The 17,352-nt window shown below is 31.8% G+C and overlaps 1 protein-coding gene across 1 annotated transcript; it reads right to left on the bottom strand.

Annotated features, from left to right (window-relative positions):
- Positions 1-4,597: 4,597 nt before the first annotated feature.
- On the bottom strand, positions 4,598-9,581 carry LOC148787201 (uncharacterized). The gene is made up of 3 exons (XM_088883523.1): positions 9,108-9,581; positions 6,106-6,112; positions 4,598-5,733 (listed from the first exon to the last, which is right to left on the bottom strand). The coding sequence occupies exons 1-3, from the start codon at positions 9,345-9,347 to the stop codon at positions 4,598-4,600; spliced, it is 1,383 nt and encodes a 460-aa protein (XP_088739649.1). The 5' UTR covers positions 9,348-9,581.
- Between the last annotated feature and the right edge of the window lie 7,771 nt (positions 9,582-17,352).

The following is a 17,352-nucleotide window of genomic DNA, read 5'->3' as shown; positions in this document are numbered from 1 at the left end:
ACTTTTTTTTGTCTTTTTTTCTTCATAATGTTGTTAGATAATATTTGACACAAAAATAAATTTTAAATCAAAATTAAAGTTCTTTCTTTTTATTTTCTATTGTTACCCATAATTTTTCAATAAATTCAAGAATTATTGTGATCAATTCACAAATTATTCTTTTTCGATAAATTTTTTTAAGTAATATATCATTTATATTACCGTTTACAAAATAATCTCATGAAACTATCTATATATTTAATAGTAATCAAATTTTATATTATAAAATTTTAAAATTTAATTTTATCACTTCAAGTCTTCAAGCAAGCATTATTTCCAATTACGATATTGAAAATATACCTAGCATGATAATATATCTATATAACTGATTATTTAATTATTTATTGATTAAAAAATGTACTTAGTTGAAGAATTACACGATAAATAATATTATGATGTCTTAAATTTTTAGATTGTTCAATTGAATATAGATAAATTGAAACATAATAATTTAATTGAATCGGGTAACAAAAATATTTTTGGGTCCGAATCGAATATTTAGACCCATAAATATTGATGGCTAGAGATACAGCCCAGATCTAGTCTAAAGAATCACGTGTTATAATTTTGATCTTCCAACTATGAATTTTTTGACGATTCTAGTTATTTTAGTCAATTTTATTAGAGAAGCCTTACGTGTGCATGTGAACGAAACAAAGGAATTTCATAATGAACGCCTTAAAAGGACATATATATGCATAGGTGAATGACCTTTTAACTCTTTAATTATGGATCAAAAGTTACGATTATTTAAAATTCGACCTAATAATCAAACATTTAAAGCACTACATTTTGAATTCAATCAATCAAAACTCTTTTTTAAATTGTATCCGCCTCTTGTTCTACACCATTTTTTTCAATGTGAATTTAAGTCCATAATAGTTGAAAAATTGCGATTTTGGTTCTCAACAAAGTCATTTATGCAATTTTGGTCCTTAAATAATTTAAAGTTGTAGTTTTAGTCCGCAAACTATTATCTTTTTGATATTTTTTGTTGTTCCGTTAATAAAATCGTTAAAGTTAATAGAAGTTTCGTTGTAAAGGAAAAATATATCTATTTTCCTTCTATTTTGTGATATTTTTCAAATTTTGGCCCAATATACCCATTTCCTCCATTTTTTTTCAAACTTTAAAAGAGAAAAAACGAAAAGAAGAATTTAATTAACAAACTTTCTATATAATCTTAGCTTTAATTTTTTTTATTTATTTTCTGTTTCTTTCTATTTTTTTCTAATCCGTGGTTTAAAAAAGTATGATAAAGCGACAATAAAATGAATATGATAAAGCTTATATTTTACATTACATACATTTTGTAAGTATTGCATTATACACAAAACAGATTATTGACAATATTTTTTTAAGAATACATATAGAAAATTTGTGGTTTAAATTTATTTTTTGATTTTTTTTCTCTCTTGAAACTTGAAAAAAGATGGAGGAAATGGATACATAGGACCAAAGGTTAAAAAATACAACAAAATCGGAGGAAATGGCTATTTTTTTCCTTCAAATAAAACTTTCTTTAACTTTAGCAATTTTATTAAATGAAATACAAAAATACCAAAAGAATTAATAATATATTATATATTATCATAAAGTCATTGTCGATTGATATTGCAATGTAATGATCTTGCAGTAGATGAATTAAATATTTTATGAAGTTACTTATGATGAGAAAGATTTTATTAATTAAAATTCTTTTTTAGAATTTATATGTGTGTTCTGAATTTTCTGTTTTTTTAAAAAATAAATAAATAAAAACACACATAAAAATGTTAAGAAATTTAAAATATAAGAAACCTTACAGCAGAACAAAAATTTATGAACATTATTATATTTTTAATTTTATATTAAAAAAAAATAGGAACTTTGAATATTTTAACATTTAAATCTTAAACTAGCTACTCATCTAAAAACACACTCCCGCTCCCTAATGCCCTGCACGTTAAACTTTTCTTATAAATGAACGTAATGAAATTCGAACCCGAAATCTGTTATTTTTTCTGATTTTGAATATCATGTTAAATAGGGGTGGGCGTTCGGATTGAGTTGTTTAAGTTTTGATTCGATTCGAACGAGTTCGGATAGATCAAATTCAGTAATTTTTATAATTTTCGAAATTTAAATTATCTGAACTTGATTTTCAGTAGATCGGATAGATCGGATCAGTTAACGGTAGAGATAAATATTCGATCGAGTTAGTCGGGTACTTGATATCTACTTAGAAAATAATAAAAGTACAAAACATAGAAAATAAAATTATTTGTTGAAATAATAAAGTGAAAAAGAGAATGGTATATGAGTTGATTGATCTACTTATTAAGTTATTGATATTACGAATTGGATTATTTTGTTTATTAATTTGAATTAATGATGTTATACTATTTTTTAATTTAATCAATTGATATCATAATTCATATATTTTTTTAATAATATTTTTAAAATAAAGTCACTCCATGCATACAAATTACAATTTATAAGTATAAAATTTTTCAAAAATAAAAAATACATGGATTTAAATATATATTTGATGCTTCTACTTTTTTTGCATTTAAGTTAATAAAAAAAAAAATGGGTATCCGATTTTGGGTACCCGGCTTTTATAGGTACCTGATTAGTTGGGTACCCAACCTTAACAGGTACTCAATTTTATCAGGTTTGTGTTGGATAGTCAAATATACTTGTCAGTTACCTGATTTGAAAAATCTGAAATCCAAAATACCTGACCAACGCCCACCCCTATTAAAATGACAATTTCATCTAAAAGTTAAATTAAAAGAAGATCATTTAATATTAATATCTTATCATCTAAATAAGGTTAGATACTTTTGGATTAAATGAAAAATCATTTTTCAAGTACATAAGACATTAATTTGTAGGACAAGAAAACATTATTATTTTAGTTATGAATAGATAAGATCATTAGATTGCAAAATAATTATATTTATACCTCTTGATTTATAATTTATTTACATAAATTATTTCTATGTTTTAGATAATTACAAATACATGCACCACTAGAAACATCATCATCATTTACATAAATCATCAATACTTTTAAAAAAATTATACGTATATCCTCACAAATGTTAATAATATTATACAAACTATTCGTATCTTTTTGTCGTCAACAATACTGACACTGAATGAATTATATTCTATATTATAAAATGAGTGTAATTAAAATATTATGGTAAAATTAATTTTTTCTACCATGATCAAATAAAAATAATGAGAAAAATGTATTTTTATCATAATTAATCAAAATTTGTGATGATTTTAGTTGTGATGGGCAATATTTTTATTATAATTTTTAGTTATGGTTAATGATTTGATCTCATTTAAAAAAAAAAAAAGAAAAGACTAAATGCTGTCGTTTATTCGTGGTTAATTAATATTCGACAATCCATTTCTTATTTTTAATAATGACTACTAAGTATTATACAAGGTTTGCTTTTCTTTATAGTGTGATACATGGAAAATATGATAACACATAATAAATAATTAATTAAAATAAAAGTTTTTTGTGAAGATATCTTTTAGTATCAAACGATAAATATCTTTAAGAGTTCAAGTCGGTTTTTGGACATGATTGTTAAACACAAATTTTTGTTTTCTTTTCAGGTCTGAGATATGTTTTCTTTTCAATTGGATCAGAAGCAAATATATAAAGATACAAATATTAACTAAACAAGCAATTAAGTACAAAGAAATAGAATATCACTTTATGTTTTTTATCAAGGTTCAATAGCAGTTACTTGCGCTTCATCACTTGAAGTTGAAGGGGAGGCCATTGGAGTTTGATTATTCTCCGAAAAGAAAGCACGCCATTTTTCAATGTATCCAACATTGTCAAGATCTAGAGATGGCCATTCATGCTGTTGGAGAAGTTCAATAATTTGCTTTGTTTTACCAAGAAGGAGAAACGCTGTGACACTTGGTAATTATCACGTGTGTTAAATTTGTGAAACAAGCTGTCAGAATATCTGCAATCATGACAGATAACCACTTAAACAATCCCTCATCATTTTGCTCATTTTCCTCTTGGCAGGATAGCAAAATAGTTTGACTGATCCGATACATTGAATTGGCTGCTATAATGTTAGCTGGCCAGTTGAGTGGATTTTCAAATCATTTGTTGTTCTTGTTCTCTTGAACTTCCCAATCGTTTTTTTAGCATTGTTGGAGAACTCTTGTAATATGTTCTTGGACTTTTTGCATTTAACAAATATCTTCCTAAGATCCATCCCTTGCCACTTCATGTACAGTGCGACTCCAACCCAAGAAGCCTCTGCAGCATTTCTGATGTTCACGAGTCCATTGCTTTCATAGAGTGTTTTCTCTATAAGCTTCACTAGGGACAACCCTTCACTCACACTGCTCATTAGTTGTGTGGCCTTGTTATTTGCAACATTTGGAAGTGAAATTGCAATGCTTGTCAGAGTTACTAATGGTAGAGACCAGCAATTTGGAGGTTCTTGCGAATGTAGACTTGGAACTTGATAGCTGTCAAATTCTCTTACCCCTCTAAAGTTACTGAATATATTTAGAAGATGTATTAGATTTGCGGTTGCTGCTTTTCACCCGTTTCAATGACTTTATCCGCCTGGCGAAAGATGTACTTCAGGGTCCTCTTGGATAGCTCTGATTCTCCATCAAGTAGAAGAGCAAAACGGTTGAGATTCAACTCTGCATCGCTTTCTGATTCGGATTCCATATCAATATTTGAGGTTGTAAGTTTGGATAAACATTGCATCTTGAATTTCTTGAAACACAAGAGAAACTGAGCTACAAGTAAGGCGGGAACGAGGACAAGTGACTTGCTAACTAGAACCATCATGATTTGAATTCCAATGAGAAAAGTTAGAAAAAACCATTTTGCATCATGAAGATATTTCCTATACTTGTTCCGAATTTGTAAATCTGAGAAGCTGTCTCTCCAGTTAACAAGACTTTGGGTCCAGTGCACCTCAATCTTGAGTTCCTCTCTGATGCTAATTTTATGACATACCATTAGGCATTTGAATCTGACAGCAGTAAACCATCTGCATAGAGGTGCAATTGTGACCACCACCACCCCAATTGTTTGAATTATTATAATCCATGTCATGTAATGTCCATATACAGAGTAGGATGGTCCGAGCGTGACTTTCTCCTCGTTCATGAACCATACAATAAAATTATATAATAAAAAGAGGGCACATACTAAGCAAATAACACTTGAAGTAGTGCAAAAGACGGAACGTGCCATCACAAATTGAGGGTTGCTAGTCGCTGCCATCACCCAGTATTTCTTCATCCCATCGATCATCCGTTTGTCGATTTTGAAGACTTGCCCCCTTTTCGCCATCCCTTCTTCCCCTGTAGCTACCTTGTGCATCTCTTGGTACTTTGACTCCAAGCTCCCTTTGCTGGTCGGAAGCGTGATTGCTGAAGAAACTAATGTAGCAAGCAAAAGAAGCATCAAAATTGTAGGAACCACCTCACTAACGACGAAATTACTACTGTGAAGAGAGATCTGTAACTGAAAAACTTGTATCCAGACGTTGACCACGATTGTAATTACAAGGATTCCAAGCGCAACAACATTCATTAGAATCTCTTTGTCTTCCATAGAACCCAAGGATGATATAAAATCAGCCATCGCCGTTGACATAAAAATTAAACTACTTAACACTGCAAAGCCCGCTGAGTCTGATAAAAGTATAAAACAAAGCAAAAAGAAACATCAATTCCATGAAGGAAACTCTGAATTGTGTATTGCCTTCAAAGGTTGAACAAAGTTTCAAAAGTTACAAAAAAGAGAAACAGAAACTCTGTTAAAAACAGAGTGAAGAAGACGAATCAGAAAAAAAAACTGAAAAGAAAAAATAACTGAATAACTGACTAAGCCACGTTACTAAAAATAACTGAAGAAAATCGTATTTCATGAAACCCGCGTCTTCTTCGAACCAGGGTCCCAAGCATCATCCTCTGTTGAGCTAGCATCAGAACTCTTAATTTCAACACTCCCCCCACAAGTTGGACTTGGAAATCCCATGAACAAGCCCAACTTGCAGACAAGACTAGAGAACTGAGAAGAAGAAAGGGACTTAGTGAACAAATCCGCCAGTTGCTCACGACTGCGAACAAAAATAGGATCAAGAAAACCTTCTTTATAACAATTGCGAACAATGTGACAATCAATATCCAAATGTTTGGTACGCTCATGAAACACGGGATTCGCCATAATATGTAGAGCAGCCTGATTGTCGCAATGAAAGGGAATAGGACCATCCAAAGCAATGCCAAAATCACGCAGCAAGAAAGAGATCCATTTTAGTTCACAGGTAGCAGCTGCCATACTACGATACTCCGCCTCCGCAGACGATCGAGAGACAGTACACTGTTTCTTGGTCTTCCAAGAAATGATGGTTGGACCAAGGAAAACACAAAATCCAGAAAGAGAACGCCTAGTGTCAGGGCAAGCAGCCCAATCCGCGTCACAAAACGCCCGAAGCTTAAGAGAGTTAGAAACAGGGAAGAAAAGACCTTGAGCCGAAGTACCCTTGAGATAGCGAACTAAACGAGTGGCAGCCAACCAATGAGAGCGACAAAGGACGTTGAAGAAATTGACTCAACTGCTGGACACCGTGTGAGATATCAGGCCGAGTAAAGCTAAGGTAAAGAAGACGTCCTATCAAGCGACGAAAAGATTCTGGATCCTCAAGCAAATTATCATCATCATCATGTAACTTGAGGCCAGGGGTTAGAGGAGTAGCAGCAGGTCGAGCATGGAGGAGACCACAATCAGCAATAATGTCTGAGATATATTTGGACTGAGTGACAGAGGTGCCAGCTTCTGAACGAGCTATTTGCAGCCCAAGAAAGTAACGTGCAGAGCCTAAGTCCTTGATGGTAAAAAGTGCATCAAGATGAACCTTCACCTGCGAAATAAGATCATTAGTAGGAGCCATTATAAGTACATCGTCAACGTATACCAAGAGGCCAATAAAACCAGTATCCAACGGCTTAAGGAAGAGACAATGATCATGCTCGGACTGCTTGAAACCGAAGACAGTCAAACTGCACGAGAACTCCAAATTCCATTGTCGCGATGCTTGTTTCAGACCATACAAAGAACGCCTAAGGAGACAAACATACCCAGGCTTAATAGAGTATCCCTCAGGAGCGTCCATGTAAATTTCTTCATCGAGGTGCCCGTGAAGAAATGCGTTATTGATATCAATCTGGTGTAATGGCCACTGGAATGATGTAGCAATTGCGATGAATAAACAGACGGTCACAGCCTTGGCAACGGGAGAAAAGCGTTCAACATAATCTAACTTTTGAAACTTTGTTCAACCTTTGAAGGCAATACACAATTCAGAGTTTCCTTCATGGAATTGATGTTTCTTTTTGCTTTGTTTTATACTTTTATCATAGTATCAGAGCCAACTCCGTGAAGGTCTCTGTGAGTTTCTGTTTACAGTTGATACATTAGCATTCGATTATGGCGAGTGCTGAATACGCAGGCACAGGAATGGCGCATACTACATCAGACTTGGATTCTATGCAATTACAGGCATCGGATCACACTGGAATAGTGATGGTTCCAGCGATGTTAACCGGAAGCAATTACTTCGCCTGGAGTAGAGCAATAAGGCGAGCTTTGACGGCAAAAATGAAATTAGACTTTGTTGATGGTACTGCAGTTAGACCACCAGGCAATACAGATGATTTTAAGAAGTGGAATCGTATAGATTCCATGGTCACGACCTGGATTTTAAATTGTATGTCGAAGGAGCTTGCCGAGTCGTTTATGTATGTGAGTTCTTCGCGAGAACTCTGGCTAGAACTGGAAGCGAGGTTTGGCGAGAGCAACAGTCCGATGATTTATCAGTTGCAGCGAGAAATTAGTCAAGTAACACAAGGAAATATGTCAATTACAGAATATTACACTAAAATAAAACGATTGTGGGATGAGCTCACATGTTTGGCACCTACTCCGAAATGCGTCTGCACAGGCTGCACGTGTGGCATCAACAAGGCGATGGCAGAGATGACTACTTCCAATCAGTTGATACAGTTCTTGGTTGGATTGAACACGGTGTATGATCAGGCAAGGAACCAGATCTTGTTGCTAGAACCTCTGCCATCAGTTACTAAAGCTTATTCCATGCTCATTCGTATGGAAAAACAAATGCAGATGAATGTAAGTGGCTTTGAAATGAATAGTGGCGCCGCTTTTCAAGTTAAAACGCAAGGTTTTAAAAAGAAGGCTTTTGTGGATAAAAGGCATGTTTTCTGTGAGCATTATCAACGAACTGGTCACTCCAAGGACACTTGTTTCAAACTTCACGGAGTGCCGGATTGGTACAAAGAAATGAACGATTCGAGGAGGAAAACAGGAGGCAGAGGGCGAGGATTTGTAGCTGCAGCAACTAGTGAATCAGCTTCTATGAAAACGGAGGGAGCTACAAATATTGCAGATATAGTTCGAACAGAGGTACAGAGGCTGATACATGATGAAATGCCTTTTGATCCCTTGAAGGTTAATTTCGCGCAGCTAGACAATTTCGCAGGTAATAGCATGAGCTCTACTTGTATGTTGTCTGGCTCTTGGATTATCGATAGCGGGGCAACAAGTCATATATGTGGAAATATTCATTTGTTCCAGTCCTACACTACACCTACACAACCTCTCACAATTCATTTACCAAATGGACAAACACAAACTGTCACACATATAGGCTCTGATACCATGATAAAAGTATAAAACAAAGCAAAAAGAAACATCAATTCCATGAAGGAAACTCTGAATTGTGTATTGCCTTCAAAGGTTGAACAAAGTTTCAAAAGTTACAAAAAAGAGAAACAGAAACTCTGTTAAAAACAGAGTGAAGAAGACGAATCAGAAAAAAAAACTGAAAAGAAAAAATAACTGAATAACTGACTAAGCCACGTTACTAAAAATAACTGAAAAAAATCGTATTTCATGAAACCCGCGTCTTCTTCGAACCAGGGTCCCAAGCATCATCCTCTGTTGAGCTAGCATCAGAACTCTTAATTTCAACAGAGTCATACACCAAAAGGGTGTCGAGATCCATTGGTAGCTTCATTGCCACGCCTAATAAAGTTAAGCAAGTAGCGTTAAGACAAAAGTATTTGCAAGGGAACCAGAGCTTACTCGATCGGAGTCCGTTGAGGATATCAGCTACCATTGCAAGCGTGCAAATTGCAGAAGCTGCCGCGATATACAAGCCTATCAATGGCATTACCTCATCAAGTTTCTTCTGTAACTCACTATCGTAATCATAATCATCCATGTTCTTCTCCTTGCAGAAACAGTCCTTAAAGTTTATGTATATTGTAAGCGTAGGGCAAGAAAGAGGTTTATAGGTGGAGCTGGAATCTGACTCTTATATTGATTATTTTTCTGTGATGGTACCCTTTATATATTGTAGTTGTGATCCCCATTACTTTGGTTGATGTTATGTGGTGTTTCCGAGAAACTTGCATGCATGGAAGTGGGAGGAAAAGAGCAATAATGATTTTACGACTCTTTACTCGTCACTTACTTGCACGTGTTTGCATCTCTTTTACGAACAGCTTTAATCATTTTCTTTCCTACAAGAAAAGTATATTTTGATTGCGTGTTTGGATCTCTTTCACCAACAGCTTTAATCATTTTTTCCCCCTAGAAGAAAGGTATATTGTGATTGGATGTTTGAATTTCTACTGCTATGTGACCTTGTTTTTTATGTTTAAATTAGTTAGTAACCTATGTCAGGGTTAAAAGAATTATATTTTTAAAACAATAAATTATAAATTATAAATAATTCAAACTTTAAAATAATTTAAAATTTAATATTCTAGTAATCAATAATACAAAGATAGTATTATATATGTATAAAAGTATGTATAAAATGTGTTACTAAGTAATCTAAAAAAAGTTGTAATTTTTTCTTAATAAGGATAAATAATTATACACTTTTCTATTAAATAAAAGGTAAGAAATAATTAAAGAAATTAACTCATTGTGAAAGAAAAATAGCAATTTACGTCTCTGTAGTTTCTACAATACAATAATTTACCTCCCTATGTTTTTGTAAATTAAAGTAATTACCTCCTTACAAGGGGAGGTAAATTGTTTCATTTTAAAAAGTATAGAGAGATAAATTACTATTTTATTTTCATAGAGGGATAATTTTTTTCTTTGTAAGATCACAAGGGGTGAATTGCTATTTACGCCAAATAAATTAAACAAATATTATTTCTTATTTAAAAAATAAAATGTAATAAGGGCATTTGTATATGGACATACATGACGTTTATTTGATTCAACTTCATATTTAGCTTTTATTATGTATAGATAAGAAAGCTAAAAACCTTTATGTTTAATTAAACCGGAAACTAATTTCCCTAATTCAAACCACTAAAAGTCTCAGATTACATATTTTAATTACAACTCTTTACATTTTTTATTTCAATTAGTATATACACGTCGTCTATAATTTTTTTTTTAAAAATAAAATAGAATCGTAAAAGAATTTTATACATATAATGTTTTTATGTTTACTGAAATATAAAATAAAATAAGGATTTAAAATAAAATGTCCAACCCAACAAAGTCCAGCACGGGGTTGAGATTTTTACAATGTATGTGTATGTCTCATCTAAATGGTAAAAAATAAGGTTTTTCGCATTTGCGGGTCAGATAATATAATTGAAATAGTCTATAAATTTAAATATATTGAATAATGTAATGAATGATATATTATTATTATATATATATATATAAAATTCAGAGACTATTACTTCAACTCACATTTTGTTATGATCCAATTTCCCGAATCAATGAACTATTTTTGTAGTTGAAATAAGTTATAGACAACGTTGTAAAATTAGCTTTGGTGAAAGTTCAGACTATTTGGAAGTACAATAACAAATATAACGAAAAAAAATATTGAAATTGGGGAATTTCTGCATGAAAAGAGACATTAATAATTTATATCTATATTATCTATAAAAGTATGAGTCCCTAAAAGTTTCTTTCATTTTTGGTTTACCTAAGTTAATCTTGTAATGATATTATTCCTAATGATAATTATGTAAATAATTTATTTATTAACCCATAATACTTACTTTTATATTTATTATTATCTCTCATTAGTTCCATTTCAAATTATTTACATTTACTCACAAAAGTTACATTCCACATTGTACTTATTTATTCATATTAATCTTTTTTATATTATATTCATATATAATATCCTACCGAATAAAATATTCCCTTATAATATTAGTAAAATAGGTGACCAAAAAGCCAATTGGACTGATTTTTATGTAATCTATTCTGACAATTTCGGTGTAATTGTAATATTATTTATGAATAAAGTGAGTATTTATTATTTGACAATTGTATTTGTATGGGCTCACTAATTATGTTTATATGTTTAACATCACAACAAAGCCCACAAACCAAATTGTACAACGTATGTAGTTGGACTGTGCATTAGATGGTAGCCATGAAACCAACTTTTGATGGTTAGATTTGAAATGTATCAAGTCGAGGACCTCGAGACTGGGTATCGAGAGTCATATCGAGACTTGCACTAAAATTCCATTCATTGGATGAGTGTCGTATTAATCGGCGACAAACATTGGACGTCTATGCAATTTTAGTGGGTGGTTGACAAGGTTGTCAAACCGACTGAACTGACTCGTAGGAAGCCGTCATATGGAAGTCTTGGAGGCTTGGTCGGCATGACTAGATCTTCTTGGCTCCGATAGTACAGGAATAGTCCTTAGACTAGACAAACAATGGCAGTTGCATGCATATAATGGTTGTATCTTGGATCTGACAAAAGATGACTGTATGTTGGATGTGGTCATTACAAGTCTTGTTCTGCAATTAGAATATGTAGTGAGGACGGTGGATTTCAAAATAGAATCCGTCACCTGTCAGTATATGATAGTTGAGTCTCTTATGCGCTCTAAGATGTTCGAGCTCTTAAAGTCTGTGGCCACATCAATTGGTTGAGTAGGCATCTTGAGTTACCAAGCATAGTGTCAAGTTTAGGATAGGAACCGATGCCTAATTCTATGCCATAAACTTAGATCAGGAGACGGATGATGGAAGGACCGTACCCATATGGTACTCGGGAGCCTAAATGTTCACGTCAATATTCACCTAGTCTCTAGTGCCATGGGCTGTTGCTAAACGGCCACCTATGGTGATGGGAGTTTTCAATTAATGGTTTTGAAAATAAATTAATTAAATTGAATTCAATTAATCATTGTGTTGGATACAAGCCCACGTTTAGCAAAAGGTGAACCTAAAGAGTCACACACAAATCACTATGGGATTAGTGAAATTAATTTAAAATTAATTCGAGTAGAAATGAATTAATTTAATTGAATTAAATTAATTCAAGGAGAATATATAAATGATTGGATCATTTATTTAATAACCCATTTGATGGATGACTCAAGAATTAATTAATTGGGTTACTTAGTTTTTGGGCGTAACACCTTTAAATTAATTTATTAGGTTTGGCTTAATTAATTGATTGAATCAATTAATTAGTGTTTGAGTTTTATTTATTTAATTGGAATAAATAAATTTTTGGACTTAATTGGGTTAAAATTAATTTAATTAATTATTGTCTAATGGACTTTGGTTGGGCTTGATTTAATTTGATTAAATCAAATTAAATCAAACTTAGTGCATATTTGAAGTCAAAGCCCATTTGATGGAGGTTGGAGCAAGTTAAGAAGGAGTTGAAACTCCTCACTGTGATGAATATGGTGGAGTGGTTATTTTATCATGGTTGGAGGTTATATGCATGTGGGTGTATAGGTTGCGTTGGAGGCAAATTTGGTAGTTATTAAATTTTGAATTCAATTGTATATGATATACAATTGTATGTGATGTACAAAACTACACATATACCCAACATAACCAACCTCTTAAGCCACAAATTTTGTTCTCTTTTTTCTCTATAAAATATTCTCCTTTTGCTCCATATTGAATTGGATTCAAGTTAGAACATAAAAAAATCCAAAAGCACTAAACAATAGTGTTTGTTTGGAGTTGTTTTTCTTCTTGTTCTTTGTTCTATCTAGCAATAAAAAAAGAACTATATATATTCCATTTTGTGGTGTGGACAATTTTACTGGAATTCTAGTTTGTCTTCTGAAGTGAACGAAATGGGAGAACGTAAAGGGAATAACACACAGTGCTGCTCATCTATAGAAACAAAAAGGTAAAGTTTTATGTTTTATTTCTATGCTTTTTTGTTTCATCCTCCAACCACTTGTTTAGCATGTTTATATGTTTACTATTATATTTTTGACAAACACCAATCGCCCGAAAATTTCAAAGGGAACACCTCTTTAAACCGATTTTAATTCTTTATTTCACGCTTCCATCGTATTCTCGGACCATACCGATTCTTTTAGATATAGCACGAAATGGCTAGAAAGATTCATAAAAACTAAAAGAATTTAATTCATTGAGAAATTATCTAGCTTAAAATATAAATAAGTATTAGTTAGATCACTTATCCTATTGAAATATGTTAGATAACACATAAAATTAATTAAATAAATTATCATGCAAAATAAATATTTTGAAGAGTTAAATAGGTTAAAAAAATCAACTAAATCACTTATCCCCTATACAAGACACGTTTTATAGTAAGGTAGACTAAAATATCCTAATGATATTACTCGAGATGACTAAAAAAGTTCATGAAAATTGAAGCGAGTTATTGCATGGAGAAAATATATAAATAAGACATAATTAGATGACTTATCACATTAAAATAGGTTAGATGATAAATAAAAAGTAATCAAATAAATTTTCATGTAAAAAAAAAAAAAGAGTGAAATAGGTTAAAAAACCAATGAGAATCTATTAAATCACTTATCCTCTATAGAAAGAACTTTTAGTTTGTAGTAAGATAGACTAAAATATAATTTAAGTATTTGAGGTGTAACTAACTGCGGATATTATATGAATTTTTTCATTCGTCTATAATATAATAGAACAGACTATCGGTGTACAATATTTTAATTAAATAAATATATCATGACTAATGTCTATCACAACGGCTTTGTGAAAATTGCAGTCGAATCCAAAATTAATAATTAAACACTAAAATTAATTCAAAAAAAATATTAAATCAATTAACTAAATTATTTTACGTACCTCGCATCCCAAAGGCTAATGTAGCGCCTCTGGGCATGTGGGAGAAGTAGCGATGTTGGTGGTGGTGGTGGTGGCGGTACATCCCGCGATCGGGCCGGGGTCTATGAACGACTAGCCCCACTGCGCTAGAGTCAACGAGAATCGACAAGGGCTGGGACACAACTGCTGATGATGGAGCGCTGGCGCAACCGTAGACGGCTCGTCCCGAGAAGGGCTCGAAAGGCCACTACTGGGGGTGATAATTAGACCTGTACCTGGCAGGATCCACCCTGGACCCACCCCAAATGAGGGGTCCATATCCAAAAAATATTAGTCGAGGGGAGGGTAACGAGTCCTAAAACTTAGGACCCGTTAGGGTCCGGGATGGGTCTCGGTTCCATAGAGACCCGCCCATTACCCGATCCGATAATATATATATAATATATTTAATTTTGGAGGCATTGATGTGTTCTCATCGTTGGTTGTGGTATGAGTTAAATGGTAAGTAAAATTTTAATTATAATTTCTTTTACTTTATTTTGATAGAATAAAAATATTAATAAAATATTATATTTCTTTTTTGTTGTTTGTTACATACTTGTCCAACAGTGAAAGAATTGAAAAATTGTCCAACAATTTTTGACGAGGAAGAAGATGGATGATGACGTTCTATTTATTTGATATGAGAATTAATTTTTTGACTTGAATATTTGAGGAACAAATTTATTTGTAACTGATACGTTGGATTTTTCTTTTATATTTGTACAAAAAATAAAAAATAAAAATATAACCGGGTCCATCGGGTTAGACCCATCTTGGCAGGTTTCGTACCGGGCGGGACGGGTCCTGGGCCCGTCCCAAAGTTGGTGAGGCGGGTCCCAGGTCCACCCAAACCCACCTCATTGCCACCCCTAGCCACTATCCCGGGCGCGACAACGGCCTCAGCCACGTCCTCATCCCGGGCGTAGCGGAGCACCAATCATCATTATCTAAATTAAATTTCTTTTAAAAAATTTAATTATTAACAAAATTTTAAAAAAAATTATTACAATGTTAACAATTGTATTAAAATTTCTATTTTCAGAAAAATTTATAACATAATTCATAAAATTTAACAACATAATTTCCTAAAATTACAACGTTAAATTTCTATAAATTTCATAAAATTCATATTTTCCTAAAATTACATTAAAGTCCTCTAATTTTCTAAAGATTTCATTTAGGTGAATAATTTTCCTAAAAATTGTATTATAGTCCTTAAATTTCTGAAAATTTCATAAAATTTCTATTTTTCTAAAATTACATTAAAGTCCTCTAATTTTCTAAAGATTTCATTTAGATGAATAATTTTCCTAAAAATTGAATTATAGTCCTTAAATTTTTAAAAATTTCATAAAATTTATATTTTCCTAAAATTCCATTAAAGTCCTCTTATTTTCTTAAAATTTTATTTAGGTGAATAATTTCTCTAAAAATTGCATTGTAGTCCTTCAATTTTTAAAAATTTTATAAAATTTCTATCTTTCTAAATTACATTAAAGTCCTCTAATTTTCTAAAAATTTTATTCGGTGAATAATTTTTCTAAAAATTGCATTGTAGTCGTTAAATTCTAAAAATTTCATAAATTTCTATTTTCCTAAAATTAGATTAAAGTCCTGTAATTTTCTAAAAATTTCATTTGGATGGATAATTTTTCTAAAAATTGCATTGTAGTCCTTAAATTTCTATTTTCCTAAAATCACATTAAGGTCCTCTAATTTATAGAAAAATACATATATGCATAATAAAATTACATAAAAAAATTTCCAAAATTATAGAAAATTTGAAAGATTCATAAATTTATAGAAAATTTCATAATCTTTTTTTAAAATTACAGAAAACAAATTTTTTTAGAAATTATCCAAAATTTTCAGAATTTTTTTTTATAATTACAGAAAATATTCAAGAAAAATTTCATATATTTTCAGTAATTTCTGTATTTACTTTAAAATAACTGAAATTTCCAAAAAAAAAGATCAAACAAAAAAAGTACTAAAAACAAGGAGGACTTACCTGGTGGTGGGGGAAGATGGGGCACGGGCGATGGGGGTAGGGGGAAGTGGGGCACGGGCAGAGAGAGAGAGAGAGGTGGGGTAGGGGATGCGGTGGTGCAGGGAGGCGGGGAGAGAGAGAGAGGGAGAGGAAGGAAAAAAATCTACAAGGCACCTATATACACAGAATTTTGGAACGACCAAAATTCATTTCAAAGAGAGTTACAAAATTCAAAATACCGTTACAAAATTTGTTATAAATTATGTAGTGTAAGATATCCTTCTAAAAAGCCGTTACAAAAAATAATATAATACAATGATACAATGCCCATTTGGTGGTTACCTACAAATGCCGTTACAAAAACTGTTACAATTAATTAATTAATTTTATTGAAAATTATTAAAAACAGATGTCGTTTTCAACGATTTCATGCTGTGAAAACGTATCATTGTATTGGAACAATATAATTGAAATATATTTAAAAAAATAGAAATTTTTATTTGACATTCATGCATGTGCGCAGTTTGCAATAAATTTGTATTTTTATAAATGTTAGTATTACATTGATGTATGTGTCATTTTATAGTATTGAACTGCATGGGTTAATCAGATTGTCAAAATTAAGATCCATCCATCAAGTTGTAGCCTTATTGGGTATACGGATTTCAACATTTCGTTCCTGAAACGTAATAGTTTTTATTCAAATCAGTGTATTTTAAAATTAGGCCATATGATATAAAATCACACCATCTGATATGACTTAATGGACAAATTTTTCTATACATTTAAATTTAGTATGAATCGGGTGCCCCAATGTAAAGATATTGTACTTTCGTAATGGCTTTATGACTTTTGGAACTCTTCATGTTTTTTTTTTATTTTGTAGCGGTTGTTGTAACGACTTATAATAAAAAAGTTGTGTTAATTATCACGATTTTTATAATACTGTCTTTTTATATATTTTTCCGCGCTTTTTTCCACTGCCATTGTAACGGCTCCTTATTTTACCTAGAAGTCGTTACAAAAAAATTCTAGCTATTACAAATATCATGTCAAATTAGTAACGGTAGTAAATTATAACGGTTTTTACACACACCACGTATTT

The sequence above is a fragment of the Sesamum indicum genome, linkage group LG8 (assembly GCF_026168435.1).
Source record: "Sesamum indicum cultivar Baizhima isolate 11 linkage group LG8, ASM2616843v1, whole genome shotgun sequence".
In the NCBI taxonomy this organism is placed as follows: domain Eukaryota; kingdom Viridiplantae; phylum Streptophyta; class Magnoliopsida; order Lamiales; family Pedaliaceae; genus Sesamum; species Sesamum indicum.
The sequence above is the reverse complement of the archived record's forward strand: the minus strand, read 5'-3'. Positions and strand labels throughout refer to the sequence as shown.